This window comes from Callospermophilus lateralis, chromosome 10, assembly GCF_048772815.1.
Source record: "Callospermophilus lateralis isolate mCalLat2 chromosome 10, mCalLat2.hap1, whole genome shotgun sequence".
Classification (NCBI taxonomy): domain Eukaryota; kingdom Metazoa; phylum Chordata; class Mammalia; order Rodentia; family Sciuridae; genus Callospermophilus; species Callospermophilus lateralis.
This window is the reverse complement of record NC_135314.1, coordinates 110,093,470-110,115,728: the sequence shown is the minus strand read 5'-3', so window position 1 is coordinate 110,115,728 and position 22,259 is coordinate 110,093,470. Positions and strand designations below refer to the sequence as shown.

General features: G+C 40.2%; 1 protein-coding gene across 1 annotated transcript in view; it reads right to left on the bottom strand.

Annotated features, from left to right (window-relative positions):
- Window positions 1–22,259, bottom strand: part of Lekr1 (leucine, glutamate and lysine rich 1) — a 161,288-nt gene that overhangs the window by 57,100 nt on the left and 81,929 nt on the right. Inside the window, exon 6 of the mRNA XM_076867055.2 lies at window positions 4,849–4,930. Coding sequence (XP_076723170.2) covers window positions 4,849–4,930 — 82 coding nt within the window. The remainder of the gene's footprint in view (window positions 1–4,848; window positions 4,931–22,259) is intronic.

Genomic DNA, 22,259 nt, shown 5'->3' with positions numbered 1-22,259 from the left:
TATTGGTCTACAGCTACATGTTCCCACACCTACATGTCCCCATGCCTAAACCTCATTTGCGGTACTCCATCTTAGCATGCAGCACCAAGGCATCTTGCCAGAAGGGAGCATATGATAAGATGTTCCAAGATCAAGAGACCACATTCCCATACATCCCATTATAGTATGTCACTATGATTGTTGTTCTATTTTATAATTTGTTATTTTTGTTAATTTCTCACTGTGTCTATTTTATAAATTAAACTTCATCACAGTATATGTATATAGGAAACATGTATATACACATATATTATATGAGAAGTCAGGTACTACCCATAGTTTGAGGCATCCACAGGTTTTGGAATATATCCCCTTAAAGATCAGGGGTGGGGACCACCATATTCATTTGTACTTGACAAAATCCAAAACCTTAAGTGAATTTGTTCTTTTGATGACACACATGAGAACAAACATATCTATACTGTAAACTACACAGTGTGTAGGTGTACAGGGTGAAGTAAGAATCTGCACACACACCCCATGCTCACTCCTGATCACTCCCGGAGATGCTGCTACGGTCCTTCCAAATGTCCACTCTGGGGATTTAAGCCCTCATGTGTGTTATCACTCATATACACTTTTAACAAAAGGGGATCGTCATTTTTATGATCTTTTTTTTAATGTCTCAAATTCCTAATAGCTTCTTTTTCCTAATAGTTTTTCTTTTAGGCTACAATTCTGGACATACACTGGAGGATATCAGTTATCCCTGTGTTGCTATTTACCAATTCCTGAAGGTATTAAAATTTCCCTGTGCAACCCCTAACCAATTTGGGGGTGTGTGGGGAGTATGTTTTTTCCCTTACACACCAACTTTTCATTGTGTGTTCACCCCAGCTTTAAGAGCCTCTGACTGTCTGCTTTCCTGTTCATTTCACCCTTGGCTGTTCTGGAGGTTGTACAAAGGAGCAGGTTATGCTATCTAAGGTGGGCACTGAGTTTCATCTTGAACTGCAGGGACCCCAGCTCCCTGGCTCCAGCTTCTGCACTCACTGCTTTAGCCTGAGGTTATAGATGCCTCTGTGAATGCTGCTCATACAAGACCAGCTGGCTGGAGGGGTTTGCTGTAGACCAGCTGGCCTACATGTTCAGAGGAGCTGTCAGTGGACCCCCTACATCAGAACACATGGGAATTCACCAAAGTGTGATTGCTTGGAGATGCTCTAGGCCCACATGTGAAATCGGAGCATCTCTGGAAATGAAATCTGACTCTGGGCTTGAATGGACGAGGTCACACTGTAGTACAGGGTTTTAACAAGCTCCCCAGGATTTGTCCACAGATGGGAGTCAGACAACCACTGCCCATGATTCACCAGGTTCCACTTTCTGTTCTTAAACTGATTCCGAGAAAGGTCCTCCCTGTCACATGTCCACTGCTACCAGCTCACAAGTGGCTTTCCTCTCCATTACTTCTCCACAGAGTCGACCCTTCCTATGCATCATCTCCCAGGAACTCCTGAAAATCTCTCACCATCTAGGGCAGTCCTTCAATATCTACATGAAAATAATAGAGACACACTTCATATCTATTTATACTTAAAAGCTATAAAAATGAATTTCAGTCTTCACATTTTTCATTATTTCAGGGAGGTCTCCCCTTAATTGATTAAATATTATGATTCCTAGAAATAAAGCTTGTAGAAAGCCTTGCCATCAACGTGGCAGAGCCCTGTTCATGCTCTGCCTCAGAGCTGACATGCGACAGCTTGGCCCTCACTGCGGCTTTCTCCCTGGCCCTCAGGATCAAACCTGCTTTTTCTCTCAGGATGGCCTGCCAGACGTGAGCTCACTTTGGTTGTCCTGCTCCCCTTACCAGTGACTTGTTTAGGAGAGGGTGCGTAAAGGGTTTTAGCCAGGCGGGGTGTAGGGAGAGGTCTAATTGGTGGCTTCTGGGTAATTTTTCTCCTTGCTTCTAAGGACATACCAGAAAAGAAGGCCCGTCCTGCCTCTGGTGGCCTTATATATACATGGCACCTGGAATTGCAGCCACCTGCAGATCACAAGGGAGCTAGCTTTGGGTCGAAGCCAATGCTGAAGGCAGCAGGATGGAGACAAGAGAGAAAATCAAGATCCTTGGAGACACTGCTGAGCCTCTGGATCAACTAACTACTTGGAGCCCAAAGCATCCTAATTGATAAGAATCTCTGATTCTAAATACACAACAATGTTTTTATAACCTATAGAAAATATTTTCTTAAAAATATCAAAGGGAAATATAAAAACCAATTTCATCCATGTGTAAACTGCCTCTTCGTCTTATATCAAAATCTATAAAATGTATATCCAAATATTTAAACGAGAGAATTATCTAAGTTGAATAGGTAAAAATCATTCCTACTTCCAGTCCTCTATAAAAGATGAGGATAAAAATTAAAGGAAACAGATGCCACAGCATTTTCTAATTTCTAGAAGTCCAAAGAGGTTTGAGTATGCACAGTAACTTTCCAACTTATTAACAAGCTCTACCAATTTTGAGTTAATTATTTTTTACTTAAAAATCAATCATTTAAAAAATGGTCAAGCCACAAATTTGCCTCCAATCTGTAAATAAAAGAGCACTAGTTGACTATGGGGAACCCCATGGCTTCTGAACACCCCGAGACTTGAGCAGTCCCAGGCACTGCTCCTAATTTCCCATCCTCCCCAACTGAATCCTCGTAGTGAAAGTGAACAGTGTAGATAGATGAGCTGGAGGCAGGAGGCACTGAAAAGCTCTCTAGGACAGGAGGCATTTTAAGTTGCCATTCATAGTTCACATTTTCTGAAAATGGGGGCTCTGTCCAATTTCCCATTGTAAGAAGGCCTGTTGTGAGTAGGAATCACTGGTTTTATGACCAACACAGTTCAGCAGTTTTGCAACTGTACGGGATCGGGATCGCCTGCAGCTATAGCCTGCTGGGCTTGGTGAGGGTGTGTACTTCTCCCACAACTTCAGTCTACCTTGACCCCCATCATTTCTCAGTACTCATGTCACAATTTATGCTTACAATGTAATTAACAAAACTACCACAGGAATGTGTTAATTGTAAATGGGATGGCTCCTTGTATATAAAAAGAAATCTGTGCAAACTTCCTCTCCATGCAACAACCGTAAGCTGTAGCCCTTCTCTTCAGCAGGCTTCTCTCTGTTTAGCTTCTCTCCTAACTTCTAAGACTCTACCAGCTGAGTCTTGGGGTGCCCACGGATTCCCTTTTAGCTTAGGCCAGTGCTAGTACCACCTCCCTGCTTCTGAACTGTGCTCTCTTCACTTCTTGAGCTCCAGAAAGCAAATGTCACACGGTAGCTGTGGCCTGATGAGGCTGCTTTCCCAGAGCCACGGCTTGGCCAAAGCCCTCCCTTCTGCTTTCAGAGGGAGGGAAACAAGGATTTTTCTTTTCTTTTTTCTTTTACAACCACCATCCAGTTTGTCATGTTTCTTATCTCCCAGAAGCTGACTACCTGGGCCCAGGGTGGAGTGTCCCCAAGGACTCCTGTCCATCACGGCTTCACCCAGCCACCCTACACAGACAGCCAGCTGAACTGCTGGGCTTACTGGACTATTAACCTCCATGTTACACAGCATGAATATTTATTTTTCTTGGCTTTCAAAAACCACACTATTTTTGTTGAGAGCCACAGTTAGTCAGAATGACGCCTGGCATTTTTGCCAGAGGGAATGGTTAAAGGTGACCCTGGAATAGGGCAGCCCCAGGATTAGGGCGGATGCCTGCTGCCTCGGGCGCCCACTACTTTGGAGTTCCTGTTGAGTTCTGGCAGGGTTCTGAGAGAATTGGCCACAGAGCCCAGTGGAGGCAGTGTGTTCCCGCTAAGTGTGTATAGAGGGCCAGTGAGAGTTCGGGAATAAAGGTTGCTGTTTGAACCTACAAGGCTTTGTGGCAGCTCAGTTATTTGTGCCCAGCCAGACTGCAGCATATTTTGCTACAAATAATCCAGGTATGCATTAATTTGATGGAGCATTTTGGGGATTTGTTCCTTCTTACAGTGTCCAGTACTTTGTTAAACACATTGTTCTTAGGAGTAGCCCATGGTCAACACAAACATTTGGTTGCTAAGCATTCTAAATATTTGTATTTCTTATGAGGTTCATCCCTCTAAATTATAGAAACTGAAAACCAGAGCTAGCAGATTATATATAACAAAGTAAAAGAATTTACTTACATTTCAAAGATTACATTCTATTTTAGTTTTATAATTATAGATATGCTATGTTTAGACAAGAAAGTAACTTTCAAAATTTCTTAAAAGAATTAATTGTTAAAAGTAGTAGTGCTCTGGATATCTTACAAGTAATTTTTATCATTTGTTGTCTAATAATTTTATTTTGCATTTATATAAATACATCAGCATTTCCAAGCTGCTCAGCTTTCTTTTTGAAGCTACCATGTTACAAAACAACTCCAGTACTACTTCTTATGGATAGACAGCAAAAGCCAAAGACAGCATAAAAATAAAGAAAAAAGTTCAGCGACTATTTCACATTGTTTGCCTCTGAACAACCAGGGAAAACATTAATATATTGCTAGGTAAATTTCAATACTTGATCTTAGCCAAAAAGTCACGAAACAGCTAATAACTTTCTTAGTGAAGGAAAGAAACCCCTTTTGTTTTAAAAAATACTTACAGGTCCTTCAATACGTACACTCTAGATCAGCAGGACAGCAAAGGAAAGCAGCAACAAACTATTACCCACACAGCTGAGGGGCTGCCCAGGGAGCAGAGGATACCCAGGGTCTTTCTAAATTCTTCATGTTGTGGCACATGTACAGAGCACTGGAGTCTTGCACTCTGTTTAATAGTTAACAGCTTACGTGAGCATTTCTTTACAGTTGTCCAGCTCCGTCATTGTCCTCTGAAGTCTTAACCCAAGGGCCTCTACTTGACACTGTAAATCTGAAATGACACAATGTATTTCTCTCATTAGCACATAGAAAGTGTCCAAAAAATTTTTAAACTATTTTCAGACATTGATGGACCTTTATTTTACTCATTTATTTATACATGGTGCTAAGAATCGAACTCAGTGCCTCACACATGCCAGGCAAGTGCTCTACCACTGAGCCACAGCCATAGTCCATGTCCAGATATTTTTGTAGAGTAAATCATATTCCTTAAAAGTTGACTCTCAGTTCCGAAAGGATAACACAGTGTTTAGTTCACTTAGCCTGTGTGACAGCTGACAGTCTGGCTGTCTCCACTAATACCCACAGAAATAACAGATCTTGGTGGAACCTGATTTGTTGGCCTATTCTGCCCCCATCGGCAAGCTGATCTGAAAACAGCCAATGGGGTGAACTTTCCTAATGTCCCTAAAGGTCACATATGTAGATGACACATGGATTTCTGCCTGTGGCTCGTTTCTGATACACTTGATGGCCTTAGTGCTCTTTTGATTCAGAACCAAGAGGCACTGCTGAGTTCTCCTGGCAGGGCTCAAGCAGACAAGTCGTGCACCAGACTCATAGTCAAGAATTTGTTAGGTCAGGGTAATATCTAATAGGCATTTTTTGTGACTTTCAAAGCTGAGCGAATACAGCAGGAAATTGGCTTCCTGAGTCGTGGAATGGGGAATTTAAGCAGTATTTGAAGATTATTGAAGAATCTTGTGTCTAATGTGTGTAGATGCAGAACTAAAACCAAAGCAGAAAGAACTGGCTTGACATGTCTTAAGTCCTGTCATCAGACCATGTGTGACAACTGTGATCTGAACCCAGCCTGTGACAGTCCTTTTTGGGAATAAAGTAGAAAACAAACATACATAGTTGTGCCCAGCCAGACTGCGGCACATACGTAGCTGGACCAACTGGTTTCTACAGAAAAAAAGTAATTCAAAACACTGGAATTATAAATTTATGTTTCATTTGCTCAACTAATATATTTTGTTTAATAAATTTTTTTTGTACTTGTGATTGAACTCAGGGAGTTCTACCACTGAGCTATTCCCAGTCCTTTTTATTTTTTGAGACAGGGTCTTGTTAAGTTGCTAAGGTTGGTCTTGAACTTAAGATCCTCCTTCCTTGGCCTCCTAAGTCATTGGGATTACAGGTGTGCATCACTGCATCCTTAATATTTTTTTATATATACACACACACACATACACACACACAATTAAATATTTTTTAACATTTTTTTTAGTCATTGATAGACATTTTATTTATTTATTTTTATGTGGTGCTGAGAATTGAACCCAGTGCCTCACACATGCTAGGCAAGGGCTCTACCACTTAGTTACAACCCTAGCCCTTAATATTTTTAACGGTAAACTTTAAAATCTTTGTGTGCTTATAAAAATATATAAAACTTCTATCTATATAAATCTTTAACCTGTCTTTTAATCTTTGTTTTAAGGAAGAAAGAGCGAGTTCCTTAAATCAGAAAACAAATTCATCCTAAACAAATGTCTTACTTGGAATTTCCCAGACATTTGTATAAATCTTAAGTTTCATCCGGTACTTTCACATTTTTATTTTTAACTAATCACTTAGTTGAAAAATAAAAATAATTTGCATTTATCATGTAGAAAATGATGTTTTGAAATATGTACACATTGTGACTAAACTGAATCAATTAATGTATGCATTACCCCAATATTTATCATTTATCTTGTGGTGAGAACACTTCTTAAGATTTCCAAGAATTCAACATATTGTTATTCATCATTGGTACCACAATAGAGCTCTTGAATTTATTACACCTAACTGAAAGTCCGTATCCTTTGGTCAACATTGTCTCATAAACGTTATTTAATTGTATCCCTTATACTGCCCTGTAGATGCTAATATCCCCATCCTGAGTCCCATGCCTCAGGGACTCAGGATTCATGTGGATGAATGAGCAGCATCAACGGACTGAAGATGTTCAGCTCTGCTGCAGGATCCTGGCAGGACAGCCCCTCAAAATGAGACACAATTATGGGCTTGAGTGAGATCTATCTGTAGGGCACACATCTCAACATTTACCAAGTGATATCTTTATATGGGAGAAAAAAGTAACATACAGAAAACTTATTTTTGAGTTAAACCTTTCAAAAATGGCATGTGCTATTAGGTGCTGACTTGCTCTTCAGCTCATGCAGGGCTTGGAGAGATTCAGATTTCGACCAACCATACTCTTAAGGAAAGCGGGGAGAAGTGGGTGTTTACCCCCATGTGCTGGTCCCCGCACTGAGCATGGTGCTCTCTCCTGAATGATTTTCATGCATGGTCACAACTATCGTGAAGAACAAGTGCACATTTTGGTTTTACAGATGAGGATTCTAAGGATCAAATTAATCAGCTTATTAAAGTCCACGTGGCTGGTCAGAATGTCAGCCTGTAATTCACACTTCGGTCGACTGGATCCCAAGTCCGTATCTCTCTAATGATTCAACCACTCCTGGCTATAAAACCTGCAGGGAGCTAGCATATATTTGTCCATGAAAGTGAGATTAGCGTGGCTATAGATCTGTTATCAAATTCCCAGAATATTTAAAATGGTATCCGTAAGACAAATGAGAAGTATTATCTCAAATAAAATATGTAGTAAACTGGTAGAATTTCCCACTTCAAGGGTTAGTTTTGAAAGTTTAGAAATTAATGTTGTCTGAATAATAAAACTATTAAAACAAAGGCGGTGTCACCGTGCTGATTTACGGCACTGACATCAGAGAACACAACTATGCCATCTTATAAATGTCAGGACACATCCTAAACCAGATGAAGCAGGGCTCAGAGCCCATATGATATTATTTCTAAAGGTAGCTATAGTTAAAAGAAAAAAAAGAAACCACAAGGAAATGGTGTTTGGCATGTGAATTTTCTGCAACTAATTCTCAATTACCTGAGAATTGTTGGACGGTAAGAATGGCAGCTAGATGGTAAGAATGGCAGCTAACTGAAGCTCATTTTTACAGCATTGAGAAGTGTCCTGAGGCTCACATTTGAAAAGGATTGTGCATCACCATTACAGAACTAACTACACCACCCTGGCTCAAGAGGAAGAGAACAGCTACTACACTTCCAGTATAATTCTGCCTGCCTACCTGCCCAAGCTCCCTTTCTCCCCTCCAGTTCCACACAAACACAGATGCTTAGTCTTTAATTTATAGAACCCAATGAGTAGAGAGCCAATTCCTTCAAGATTATTTGGCATATATTTTACAGCAACTTTGAGTAAAAATTGGAAAAGTAAAGTACATGTTTTATTTTTTAAAAACAAGAACCTCTGAAGGCTATCAAGTGAAGTCGACAAAAACAGAAAACACAAATAATATCAACAAAGAAAACATTTTATATAAGCAGAGACCATGACAAACATTCATACAAATAGTACATAATGTAAATAGGTACCCAGTATATAATTAGGAGTTAATATATTTTCATGGCTCTTTTTTAAACTTTTACATATATTTTTTGTAATCAAGAAATGCTAAGAGTTATTTTTTAAAAAGATAGGACATATCTTTCCTGTTCTGAATGGGATACAAGTATCCTGTGGGTTTACCATAGGTTCTGGCAGACTTTCAGGGTCCTCTCGTTTTCAGAAGCAGAGTGCCCCACTCCTGTCCAGCAAAATAGCCGGGGGGGGGGGGTGACGAATAACTTGTGTAGATTGATGCAGCGGGAATGGGAGCCGTTTATTGTAGGACAGGAGCAGTATTTATACATTCCACACAGCTTATCTTAATTAGCATAAACTAGATACAGCAGTCAACCAATAAGGAATCTCCACACTTAATGGCTCTCTGGCGTTACTTCACAAACCACTCCCTCTGGCATTTTGCCAGGCACCATCCAGACTTGTTTACAGACTCTAACACTTAATAATGAAGGAATACAGTTAGGATACACAGCAAAAGAACAAAGCATCAGCTCAGAACAACTCGGTTCCTGAGGAAGAGGTTGCAGTCCTCTGTGGTGAGACAGTTCACCTGCAGTTTTCTGTTATTCAGCATGACTTGGATTGCAAAGGCCCTAAAGCCCACAGAAAGGAAGGAAGCACTGGCTTCCAACACCCTGCAGCCATAAGGCGGAGCCCAGAGAGACAACCCAAAATTCACAGCAGTGTGTTCTGCCAGGATGCGACTGGGTTCTTCACAGATAGTAAAGAAGCAGCAAATGGCTTTAAATGAACAAAGCAAAAAAAGAGCTCTTGGGCTCTATTCACATGAAGCCAGCTGCCTGCCGGATGGCATTCTACAAGCATCTGATTTGAGGTAATTAGTCATTTAAGAGAACCCTGGTATTCCAAAAGGTTTCTAGAACCTACAAATATAAAAGGAACTCATAGTTAACTATTTTATAGGATGATATAAAACCTTGTCATGTGGAGGGCATATTAAGTTGATATAATGTTTGAGAAGACAATAAATAAAACCTTTATAGCAGAAAGCTATTCAAGCTTAAAACTTCCTTATAAACACTGAAAATTCAAAACTGGTGCAAAGTGCTGTTTGGAGGAAAATGATTCAAGACTCACGCAGCAAAATGGAAAAGCAACCAGCACCCAGAGGTCCAGGGGAAACTCTTTTAAATAAGAAACTGAAGCTGCTTTTCTTTTAAGTACACTCTAGCACACTGGAACAGGACAGTTCAGAGGGCTGTGCACAGGCTCTAAAGCCAGATTGCCTCATGTCCAATCCTGGCTCCTCCTCCTGCCACTTGTGTGATTTCAGCATTTCAGTTCCCCTGCCTGGAAGGCGGTTACTGGTGCTCAGGACTCTCCTGTGGACTAAGTGGCCTCATATACAAGAGGAGGGCAGCAGCCACAGCATGCTGGGAGCTCAACGTGCCTGCAGCTCTCCTGGCTGGTGTAAAGCCTCTCTCCCTTCCCTGGGGCACATCACTTCTCACCTTGTGGACCCTGTTCTTGCACACAGCCCTGGGGTCAACAGCTGTCATCTTGGTTGGAGAAGAGTAAAAATGGGCATTTTACCTATATTTTCCTGTAACAATCTATAAAGTCACTGTGTTAGTTATCTTTTCATCCCTGCCACCAAAATACCTGACAAGAACAACTTAGAGGAGAAGTTTATTTTGGCTCATGGTTTCAGAGGTCTCAGTCCAGATCAGGCACATTCTGGAAGTGACATGGCTGAGGAAAGCTACTCAGCTCATAGTAGCCAGGATGCAGAGAGAAGGGGCCAGAGAAAGTCAGATTCCCAAGGGCATGCCCCCAGTGACCTGCTCCCTCCAGCCATGCCCCACTGCCTACAGTTTTCACCCAGTAATTCACTCAAGTGATGAGGTCACAGCTCTCATGATCTAATCATTTCACCTCTGAACAGTCCTACATTGGAGATCATGTTTCCAACACCTGAGCTTTTCAGGGGATACTTGATACCCAAACCATAACAGTAACCATGGCAAAATGTTGAAAGCTGTCAATATGGATGATGAGTTCACATACTTTTTAAAAAAATTTATTTTCTGTATTTTTATGTGCTTGAACATTTTGTAGACATGCACTGGTAAAAGAGGAGCTTTGCTGTAAGGGTCAAAAGTGACAGCATGTTCTGCACTAAGGGCCTCATCAACTCTGTTCTGTGTGTCCTTGGTACGAAAGGAAACAAACCAAAAGGGGCAAGAAAATGAGCTGAGGGCAAGATGAGACTGAAACACAATTAAGGGACCCACGTGAGCCTCTGAATAGGGAGCAGACATGTTTCAGCTAGGGGTGGTATCTCAATGGGGAGGTTGCTGGTTTTGCTGTTTTGAAGAGATGCTGCTGAGATGCTCACTGGCCTTGGGAATGCCGTGTTCCCGAGGGTATCCATGCCTGGGAATTTAACATACACCTTCTAATTTGCAATCTAAGTGTGAAAGGGCTGCACTTTTTGCAGGTGTTTGAAAAATTACACAAATTGTCCTAAGCTACAGATATCATTCAAATTCTTACTTTTTTTCACTCTTCTTAATTTTTTCACTCAAAAATTCTTACTTTTTTGAGACATATGCATGAGCTACACAGATATGACTCATTCCTCTTTGCTATATTTCATGCACGCATCACATTTAACTTATCCAGGCCTATATTAATGGAACCTAGTTTACCTGACTCTTTGTCACCACAAATAACCTGCATTCCAGGCTTTTCCCATTCTCTTGCATACCCTTAAGAGGTTTTCAGTCTGTCCCTGGAGATATGTTAGGCCACAGGAGTTTTAACATTTTTAAGCACTAAAACAGAACCTAACAGTTCCCAGAATGGCACTAACACACTCCCAGCGATCTGGATGAAGGTCCCTGCTTTCCTAATTCTCATTGGAAAGAGTTATTTTAAACATTTTTGCCAATCCAAAGCTTATAAAGTGGTGTCTCACTGCTGGCCTAGCTGCAGCTCTCTGCTTACTGTGGATGCTGAGCATCCCTCTCACACTTGGCCACTTTACCATTTGCTTTCCCCAAGTCTCTTTGATAGCTACTCCAATCAAGCTTTCTTCTTCACTCCTCCACAGAAACAGTGCTTGTCAGGGTCATGAATGACCTTTTGTGTTAATGACTATAAAAGTCAACCTCCTTCTCTGAACGCAAATGTTAAGCAGCACTTGTGCACTTGTTCTCTCTCTCTTGGCAACTTAGCCACTTAGCAGGCTGCTGCTGCTTGTTCTCCATGGATGGTTCTCATTCTCCAGCCGCTCTACCTGTGAGAAGCACCCAGCACTAAGGTCTAAGCCTCCTCACTACCGCATCATCTGCCAAAGTGCTCTCACCGGGGTCATGGTTGTGGATGGTGTCTGAGTGAGGGAATCTCCCTCACTACCACTATAGCTACTGACACAGAGCACTCACCACACGTCAGGCCCCAGGGCCCAGGGCTTTATACACTGCGTCCTCCTCTCATAGTGCAAACTATTAAAATGTGCATTTATGAAAGCAGGAACCTCATCTGTTATAGTCATAGGACTTGGGACATGGAAGTTGTTTACAAAATAACCTTTGAAACAAGCAAATGAAATACCATTAAATATATTTAAATTTAGCACCCACGATTACAATACATGGAACATAAATAGTTGCAGTTTTCATTGATATTATATGATATATATTTTGATGTTGAAATACAACTTTCCTATAAATATGTTACTTTACTTTAATAGACATTTATTGAGTATCATCTCTCATTTGTAGGTAGGTTCTACGGTAGTTAGACTCAGTGTACAAATAACAATAAGATATATTTCTTACCCTTAGATAAATCACAATCAAGTGTTTTATTTGGTGTTGAAGAATTCATGTTTCAAATAACATCAATAACTCCTTTAAACTAAAGTGTGCTCTATTTTTCACCATTTTACATTATTTTATTAGTTAAATGTCAGTAATATGGTTGAAATTGTGGAATTTCTGATCAGATATAACTAATCTGAATAAATAAAATCAAGTTTGCTATGTTAGATATAATACATATATGTTATATGACAAACTGATAAGCTTTTAGCCCTTTTCAAAAGCAATATCTCATTTAAAATTGTATAATATATATTCACAGAAGAAACTTTTGCACATGTAAAAATATATACCAATAGAAGAGAGTTATTTAATGAGTATTCAACTATGTCAATTCCAAATTAACATATTTTAACTTCAGCAAACACTTTACAAAGCTCAGATGGTGATATAGCCACTTAGAATATTCATTTCATTTGCCATTTATATTTCAGAGGTTTGATTCATATCTATTTTGAACAAGTATTCTTGAGATATATTTAACATTTTCTACATTATGTCAGAAGGAAATGAAATAGCATTTAGAGATTATTATGAATCACATACTAGAACAGGTGTGAATATAGGGATAAAAAGTGGCAATTCAGTACATTGTGGTTATATTGAAACTGGAAAAATATTTGTGTGTATACACGCAATGTGTGGTGGTGGTGGGAGATGGGGTGGATTAAATTGAGCTAAGGAGAAAATCAGAATATTTATAAAATTTATAAGTGAATTATAATACATTAAGAATGAAAACTTTCTCTTCAGTATTGTTTATGTAAAAATGCATCTAATTTTTCACTGCATTTTTATTCTGAACGATAAAGTGACCCAATATAACAAGAATATAATTATCATCTATAGGGGCTTATAAAATAGGACAAATGTAGGTATGAATAAGAGAGAAATCTTAAATTGTAGTTGTGGTTGTACCATGGTTGAATTCATTGGCAACGTGAATAGAGCTGTCTGTCTATCTCACAAGGAACACATCCTGATAGATCTAGAAACTCTGTATTATGTTTAGAAAAGTCTTTTGCTTTCTGATGAATCTATACAAAGAAATAATTTAAGCAATCACATGGATACGTATGTCATGGTGATAATTTTCAAGGCTGAGAAATCCTAGTAAAGGAAATGTGCAGCCCTCAGTGGACGAGAAAGGTACGGGCCTGCAGTGAAATACCAGATCACTAGCTGAGAAAAAAAGACTTAGGTTAATAATAAAGTCAAGTAATCAATGGAGGACAGAAGTTGAGACCTATGATTTATGGCATTTTCCAAGAGGGTCACATAATCATATGGACATGAGCTCCCCTGAGTGAACCATGTGCAAGTCCCTGTGAGCAGGACTAACTCTGTGCAAGACTGAGGAGGAAGGGGACACATCCTTGGCCATGGAGTGCTGGCTCTTGTCCTGCCCCTCTCTGCCAGTGCACTCATGGCAGTAAAGCAGGCCAAGGACAAGACACAGGACCTTCCTCAAGAGTTGTTGCATGTCACCCAACTACTTTGAGCTAACTGCATCCTAAAATAAACTCAGCTTTTTTACATTATGTAATCATGTAGCAAAGATGTGTTTCATAATTTTAAGAGTGAAGAGAGATCCTTAGGAAATACTGATGGATACAGTAAAATATAGAAGGCAGATGCTTAATGTAATATCACTCTGACAGAAAACAATAAGAATAACTGTCTAATTAATAAGGATAGATTATACTTATTATTATGATTCTCCAAACAACATAATGCTATGAATATTTTTACAAGAAAAGATTCCACAACAAAGAAAAGGGAGTAGAGATTATACAACTTTGTTATTTTATTAAAAATATATAATATTCAGGGCTGGGGTTGTGGCTTAAAGGTAGAACGCTTACCTAGGATGCATGAGGCACTGGGTTCGATCTCCAGCACCACATAAAAAAAAACAAATAATCAAACGTATTGGGTCCATCTACTACTAAAACTATTTTAAAAGTATATATGTATATATACAATATTCAAAAAATAAATTCTAAAAGGACACATTTCAAAACTTCATAACTATTTGAATGTTGGAATGTCCCAATCAATAAGTGAACATAATAGGAAACAAAAAGCTCGTATTAAAGTAGGGTAACAAGGAACCCTAGAACATCTCATGTTGCCACTGTGGACGCTTCTTATGACACTGTTGGGTGTCATGTGCCTGCCCCACGTAGACAATTCACATTACCAGCAGCCCTGCTCAAATGGCTGGTCCAACAGCACTCTGAGGGGCTCACAGGCCGTGAGACACAGATCAAGAGCCCTGGATCAGGTTCCAGCTCTGCCTGTCAGTAGCTGCAGGGTCATGGGCAAATGACTTCATTCCTCTGGGCCCCAGAAATCTCACTTGTAAACTGTAGATAATAATAGTGCTTAACACAGGAGGGTGATAGGAAGGGGCATGGTGGCTGAGCTGTGCCTGTCAAGGGCAACTGCTCTGTGACTGCTAGCGCTATTCACACAGTAGAACTAAAGCTAAACTCACAGGGATACTTGTTAATGATGTAAGGACAGCATTGTGATCAGAAGTGGGAGGGGGGTGGAATGCTGGAGATGCTGGCAAGGGGTGGGTGCTGTTGAGCAAGGGGTCACTGATTTCCCACTCAGACAATGTCACTATCACTCACGCTAGTAGCACAAATGTGGACATCTGCAAATGTCTATGAGCTCAGGTACCTTCTGTGAAATCATGTGTGAAAAGTGTCTGTGTGTGCTGGCAGGGGGATCCTGTGGGTGTCAGACAAAAGCTCCTCCAGCTCCCCTCCCTGCTCCCCTGGAGTAGCCCTGAGGAAATAGAAGCTGTGTGTGACAGAGAAGACCGGCAGCCATCAGTGGTTCCTGATACAGCCTGGTGTCCCTCATACAATACACATCTGGTTAGGACTGCTGAACCACCAGATGAATGAGGGACTGGCATCCAAATGAGCAGAAGAAAAGGACTTACCTGGTAACAATCACATTAGGTCACAGCATAAATTGGGGGGGGGGGAGGCAAATCTGTCTGAGAGAGGTGGGTGTAGGAAGCAAAGCAAAGGATAGAGTCCATAGAATTTAAAAGAACAATATCTAAAATTTGCCCCCCAAGGGGTTCTGAGAGGTAGGATGCGGTTAAAGAAAAGGCAGAGAAAGTGGTAGGCTAGGTGTTGCCTTGGAAAGGGACAATGACATTGGAGGTGAAGGAGGAGGAGAGAAGCCTGCAGGTGGAAAATAGCAGAGAATAAGCCAGAATCACATCGATCTCAGAGGAGAGAAAGGAGTCCGACAGGAAGACATCGATCTGAAGAAGTCGAGTGACCATGACAGAATTTCCTGTTTCCCTGTATGGGAAGCTTAGTGTGGGGAGCAAACGACTAAGCAAAGCAACAAAGAGAACCTTTAGAAGACACGGGTGGTCAAAGACCACATGGCTTCTGAAGGAAGTTCCTTAAGAATTCACATTTCAATGGTGTCCTGGTCCTAAAAAAGGATTTTCAGATTCTAGTTAGTACTATCTGCCTTGCAACTTATCTAGAGACCTGGGGAATCTAGTTTTTGAGATTTCCTTCTTTTGGGCATAGAAGCAGTCTACAGTGTCCCAATTTTAAGACAGTCTCTTTTAAGGGCTGTTGGATCTAGCGTAAATCAGGGTCATTGCAAATCTCTCTGGCTTTCTGTGAGATTTGCACTTTTCCTCTTTTATGAGAAATCAAGGTTACATTGTTCCAAATGGAGACTGAGGATTTCAAAGGAATGAGAGGCTGGTAGAGTTAGCACCATGTGCTCTCTGAAAGTCGCACTAGAAGGTAAGGTCAAGGTGGAGTTCTGTGGATAGCTTCCTTCCCTGCCATGCAACAGGTGACCCCTGAATCAAGTGAGCCAAGGCTGACTAGAAGACACCCTGGTGGAGCCAAAGGACCTTTTAAGAGGAGAAATCAAAATTTATAAAAACCCTCTGTGACTAGAGTAGCACTTAAGGGAATTCTAATACTTTTATCCTACATACAATCATCTGGTTTGCTGTCACACCAGGAAAACCACTTTAAAATGCATTTAGTTTTCTGGATCTGCACGGCTATTCTTCAGGCATTGTTACATCCCCTCTTGTCTATACTCCTGTAGCTCTAAGATAGGTGAGGAAAGCCACCAAACTCCCATTTTATAAATACAACAACTGAGTCAAAGAAATCAGTAACTTGTCCAAAGGGCCTATAAGAAGCAAATACAGGTCCAGAAAACAGAAGCGTTTGGCCCCTGGGTCAGTCTCCCTTTCAAATGCACACCATTAATTTTAACTTTTCTCTACTTCATTAGTGAAGCTACTAATTAAGGGACATGTTACCTACACGTGTTACAGCACAGAGGAGACCTGCACACACCAGGCAGCATGCACAGGACCACGTACTGCATGTTTCACGGGTGTGAAACCCCAGGGCAGCCACCTACAGAGGCTGAGAGGAGAGGAGCAACTGTGACCCCCGGAGAGACTCTTCACAGATGTGAGGCTTCTCCCAAGGGTGAAAGAAATGCTCAAAAATTTGATTGTGGCAATGGTCACACACCTTGTCAATCTCCTAAACACCATTAAACTGTACAGTTAAAAGGGGTAAATTTTATGTAAATTATATCTTGATAATTCTGTGTTTGAAAAATTACGATGTTAAAATATTACATGCAAAATAATTTCATTATACTTAATAGCTTATTGAAAGAAAAAGTTTTTTCACTTGGGATAAATTTGAAAGTTGGTGAAATAGATTTAGGGAAAGATATTAATGCTGGAATGATTTATCTGAACTCTGACTTCCAATATTTGTGACTGCTGACAAAAAGCAAAGGACACATCATTCCACCAGGTGGAAGGAAAATCACTTAAGTGCACTGATTTGTAGGTCACAGTGACCTCTGAGAGGAATATTATCAATTGAGATAAATTGTGCATTCTAGAAGTAATATTATCATGAGCCAAACATCAAATTACAAAACTTAGGCAAATCTTTAAAAAGGGAGCTAATAATTTAGTCTTCCAATTTTTATTTTACATGTTTACTTTTCTATAAAAAAATTAAATTTTGTCATTAAGGACTGGGCTGCTATTGACAGTGCATAATTTACTTTTTTTTCAACCACTGAGTCACATTCCCAGACCTATTTTGTATTTTATTTAGAGACAGGGTCTCACTGAGTTGCTTAGTGCTTCACCATTGCTGAGGCTGGCTTTGAACTTGTGATCCTCCTGCCTTAGCCTCCCGAGCCACTGGGGGATTAAAGGTGTATGCCACTGTAGCCAGCGCATTAATTTACTCTTATACCACTACTAAACTATATGAGCCAGAATTAACACATGCATTTTAATTTTGAGACTCAATTGTTTTTAATGAAAAGAAAAGTAATGACCATAAAGGTTATATATTGAATTGAAATTGAAATTGGCCGGGCATGGTGGCACACGCCTATAATCTCAGAGGCTTGGGAGGCTGAGGTAGGAGGATCACAAGTTCAAAGCCAGCCTCAGCATTTTAGTGAGTAAAGATTCTGTCTCTAAGTAACTCGGCAAGACCTTGTCTCTAAGTAAAATATAAAAAAGGGCTAGGGATGTGGTTCAATGGTTAAGCACTCCTGAGTTCAATCCCCAGTACCCAACAAACAAATGAATAAATACAAATAAAGTTGAAATTTTTTGATGGTGTTTTCAAAAACAGTAACAAAACGTGAAACTGTGAATATATATTCAACTTTGGAAACAAACAAATGGCATCAGAATTAGAAGTCGGTCATAGCAGATGGGAGCTGAAAGGGTCTGCAGGTCTGAGCCCAGCCCACTGCTGCCTGGGTGTGGATACAGTCCCTGGGGTAGACAGTGTGTCAGTCACCTGGCTAATGTGTGGCGGGTCAGTGTCTTCTGTCAGCTTAGAATGCTTTCAACTAATACCACATTTGTAGGGGATTGGGGGGGGGTGGCTGTAAGACACAGTAGAGAGAACGCTCATAGCTCAAGATGGAGAAAGATTATTCTCAAATAAGAGATATAGAAATATGAAATGAAGAACAACTTTAAAAATATTTGTAAGGAAACACAATAATGATATAATACTCAGTACAAGTTTAAAAGTTTAGAGTGCAATGAAATATAGTTCATGTTAGTCAAAAGAATGTGACATTTTATATTAGTCAAAAAGAGTATAACATGATGAGTCACTTCTTGAGAGAATAAGGAACAAGCAGGAGTGTGAAGAACAGGCCATAAAGGAAATTCAAGTGAACTAGTCCAGAAAGGAAGTTGACTGTGATACCTAACAGGCAAAATTGGTTCTAAACCTGTGGAGCTGGCAAATGGTTTATAGAAAGAAGCATAAACATGCAAACGTTTAGTTTCCTTTCCTTTTTTTTTTTTGTACCATGGATTGAACCCATGGGCATTTAACCACTGAACCACATCCCCATCCCATTTTTGTGGTGTTGTTTTTTATTTTGAGAAAGTGTCTCCCTTGTTGCTTAGGGCCATGCTAAATTGCTGAGGCTGGCTTTGAACTTGCAATCCTCCTGCCTCAGCCACCAGAGCTGCAGGGATTACAGGCATGCAACACTGTGCCCAGCTAGAATTGTTTTTAAGATTTTTAATTATAATAACCATATATAGAATCCACGTTAAAAGTGAATTTTAAGTACTTTGTATTGTATTCTTTAAACAAACTTTATTTCTTCAAAACAAGATACAAAAAGAGACGACTGTGTAACAGTCTACTCTTATTTTGATTTGCCCAAAGAACCTAAAATATCATGCCCATTATATTACTCCAGTGATATATCTGGGGAGAAGATATTCACTGTAACACATTGCATTTTCCTTTTCTCAAAGGGTAACATGATTTCTGAAAAAGACATAAATAAATTAGAAAAGGCATAAATGACAATATCATAATAATAAAAATCTTAAATACCATACTCAGCTAGTAACAGAAAAAATTGGCATGCTTTAAAAAGAAAGCAGATTAAGAAGTAAGACATTTAAGTTCATGAAAATTGTGAAGCAAATGCCATCATATGGTAGAGAAAGTATAACTGGACAAAATAATTTGAATGGCAATGTCTTTGGAGCTGGAGAAATTCACTGAGTATTATCAGTACAGAGGACGTAAGCCCCTATTGAGAACTGCTAAGGTTAACAGCATCTGCATATAGACCTAGTGTAACACCAGGAGGCTGGGAGCCCCATGAGGACCCTATAAGAGCCACGACTCTGCACACCTGCAGGCCAAGGGAAGACAAGGCCTCTGGCCGGCACGCAGAAGACGCCCAGAAAACAGTTGCTGAAAAAGTGAAAGGAACTGCAGGCCAGCGTCAGCCAGGGAGGACAGTGGGAAGAGGCGAGCTGCGGTGAGAGGCAGTGAACAAGTTCACGGATGGTGGGCAAATGCTATGTCAGATCACAACCAGCAGAAAACAGGGGGTGGAGAGGAGGGGAGCAAAGGGGCAGGCAGGGAACCTGGGAGAGTCTCCCAGGGATCCTAAGAGGGAAGCACACCTAATTTGATAGACAACACTTGACAGACAAAAACTGAGATGGTAACTCTGCTGTCCTTCCTGGACCTGTGGTTCCACAGCCTTCTGTGTTAGCTCTCCATTACTGCGATGATATAACCTAGGATAATGAACTTAAATGAAGGAACGATTTATTCTGGTTTATGGTTTCAGAGGATTCAGTCCAAGGTCACCTGGTCCTCTTGCTCAGGGCCTATGACAGCACAGTATATCATGGCAGGAGCATGTGGCAGGGGAAGCCAAGAGACAGAGGGGCAAGGGCCTCAAAGGCATGTCCCTATACCCCAACTTTCACCTACTAGGCTCCACCCCTTAAAAGTCCACCACCTCCCAACAGCACCACGGGCAGGAGACCAAGCCTTCAGCACAGGGGCCTCTGGGGGACATTTGAAATTGAAGCTGTAGTACCTTCGTAAACCACTGTCACCACTTCTGAAAAATGAATTAGAAAGAAATAATATGTTGGTACAATCCAGTCGGTTCACCAGAAAGGTATTTGTGGATAAAGCAAGAGATTTGTTTATGAACTTTTAAAAAGATGTTTTGGCAATTTTCACACTGAGACCCTGACATGGGAATGAGTAAGATTCTTATGGATTCAAACAACCTGGTGCCCTTGGGAAAGAATCGGGAGTACTATTGGTCATTCCTGAGTAGCTCTAGTAGACCTGTCCACTCTGACTTACCAATTCAAAAATGGCTTCCATGAAGAGAAATGTAAAGGACTTTTAAATTTTCCTTTGTTTCTGTAGTGTGTTACCTGTGGAGAGAACCTATTCAATAACAGCAGCACAAACGAACCTCTAACTCAGTATTGAATAATATGACTCTTTACTCTGGAATTATACTGCCCTTGCGAACAGTCCCTTACATTTCTCAGCCACCCAGCCTCGCATGAAGACCGAAGAGATCAGAGCCTCCACCTGCACTTCGAACCCGAACATGCACTGTACTTAATGAAAGTGAGGCCTTGATGAGTATCAAAGTGTGGCTAATTAGTGCTGCTATGTTTTTGTTTTTACTGTAGGAAGTAGAACATGAGCTAGATCTTGAAAGATGTATAGTTTGGGTAATTTTTTTAAAGAAAGTTTATTTGTTGGCAGCGGATGACTGTGACTCTGGCCAGCCCGCCGGCGGAACCCGCGTGGTAGGAGCAGAGCAAATCCGCACACACAAGTGCAGAAGGAGCTGCGCCCCATCTACCAGCGTGGGGTGGCTTTCCCCACAGGCTTCCATCTAGGACCTAAAAGACCATCATCCAGGTTCCTGCAGGCAAAGTATTGGTAACCTGCAGGGACACTACAAGAGTATAAGGTAGAAACTGTAATACCTGAAATCCACTCTGCTAGAGAGAAAGACACACAGACACAATGAACAAGGGAAGAAAATGCCCAAAACAAACCAAGCTGATACAATAATAGATTCCACTGACAGCACAGTGGATGAAATGTCAGAGACAGAGTTCAGAATGTATATGAACATGATATGCAGGGGCTGGAGCTGAGGCTCAGCGATATTGAACTTGCCTGGCATGTGTGAGGCACTGGGTTTGATCCTCTGCACCACATATAAGCAAATAAAAAATAAATAAATAAAGGTCTATTAACAACTTAAAATTTTTTTAAAAAATAAAGTGATATGCAGAGCAAAGAATGAATTAAGAGAGCAAATACAGGCCACAATTGAATGCTCCAACAAAGAGATAAGAGAGGAAATACAGGTAGCAAAAGATTACTTCAAGAAAGAGAGACTCAAAAAAAAAAAAAAAAAAAAAAAAACCCAAAAAACAGAAATCCTTGAAATGAAGGAAACAATAAACCAAGTAAAAAATTCAATAGAAAATATCAACAACAGACTAGATCACTTGGAAAACAGAATCTCAGGCAATGAAGACAAAATATATAATCTTGAAAATAAATTTGACCACCCAGTGAAGATGACCACACAGTGAAGATGGTGAGAAACTATAAAAAGAACCTCCAAGAATTACGGGAAACATGAAAAGACCAAATATAAGAATTATCAGGATAGCAGAAGGCACAGAGATATAAACCAAAAGAATGAACAATCTCTTCGATGAAATAATATCAGAAAATTTCCCAAACATGGAGAATGAATTGGAAAATCAAATATAGGAGGCTTACATGATACCAAATGTACAAAATTACAACAGATCCACACCAAGGCACATTATAATGAAAATGCCTAGCATACAGAATAAGGATAGAATTTTAAAAGTCACAAGAGAAAGGAATCTGATTACATATGGGGGAAACCAATTAGGATCTCAGCAGGTTTCTCAACCCATACCATCAAAGCTAGGAGATACTAGAACAATGTATACCAAGCTTTGAAAGAAACTACAGAACTCAATAATACAATCAGTTATTTTTTTAATATTTATTTTTTAGTTGTAGTTGGACACAATACCTTTATTTCACTTATTTTCTTAATGTGGTGCTGAAGATCAAACCCATGGTCTT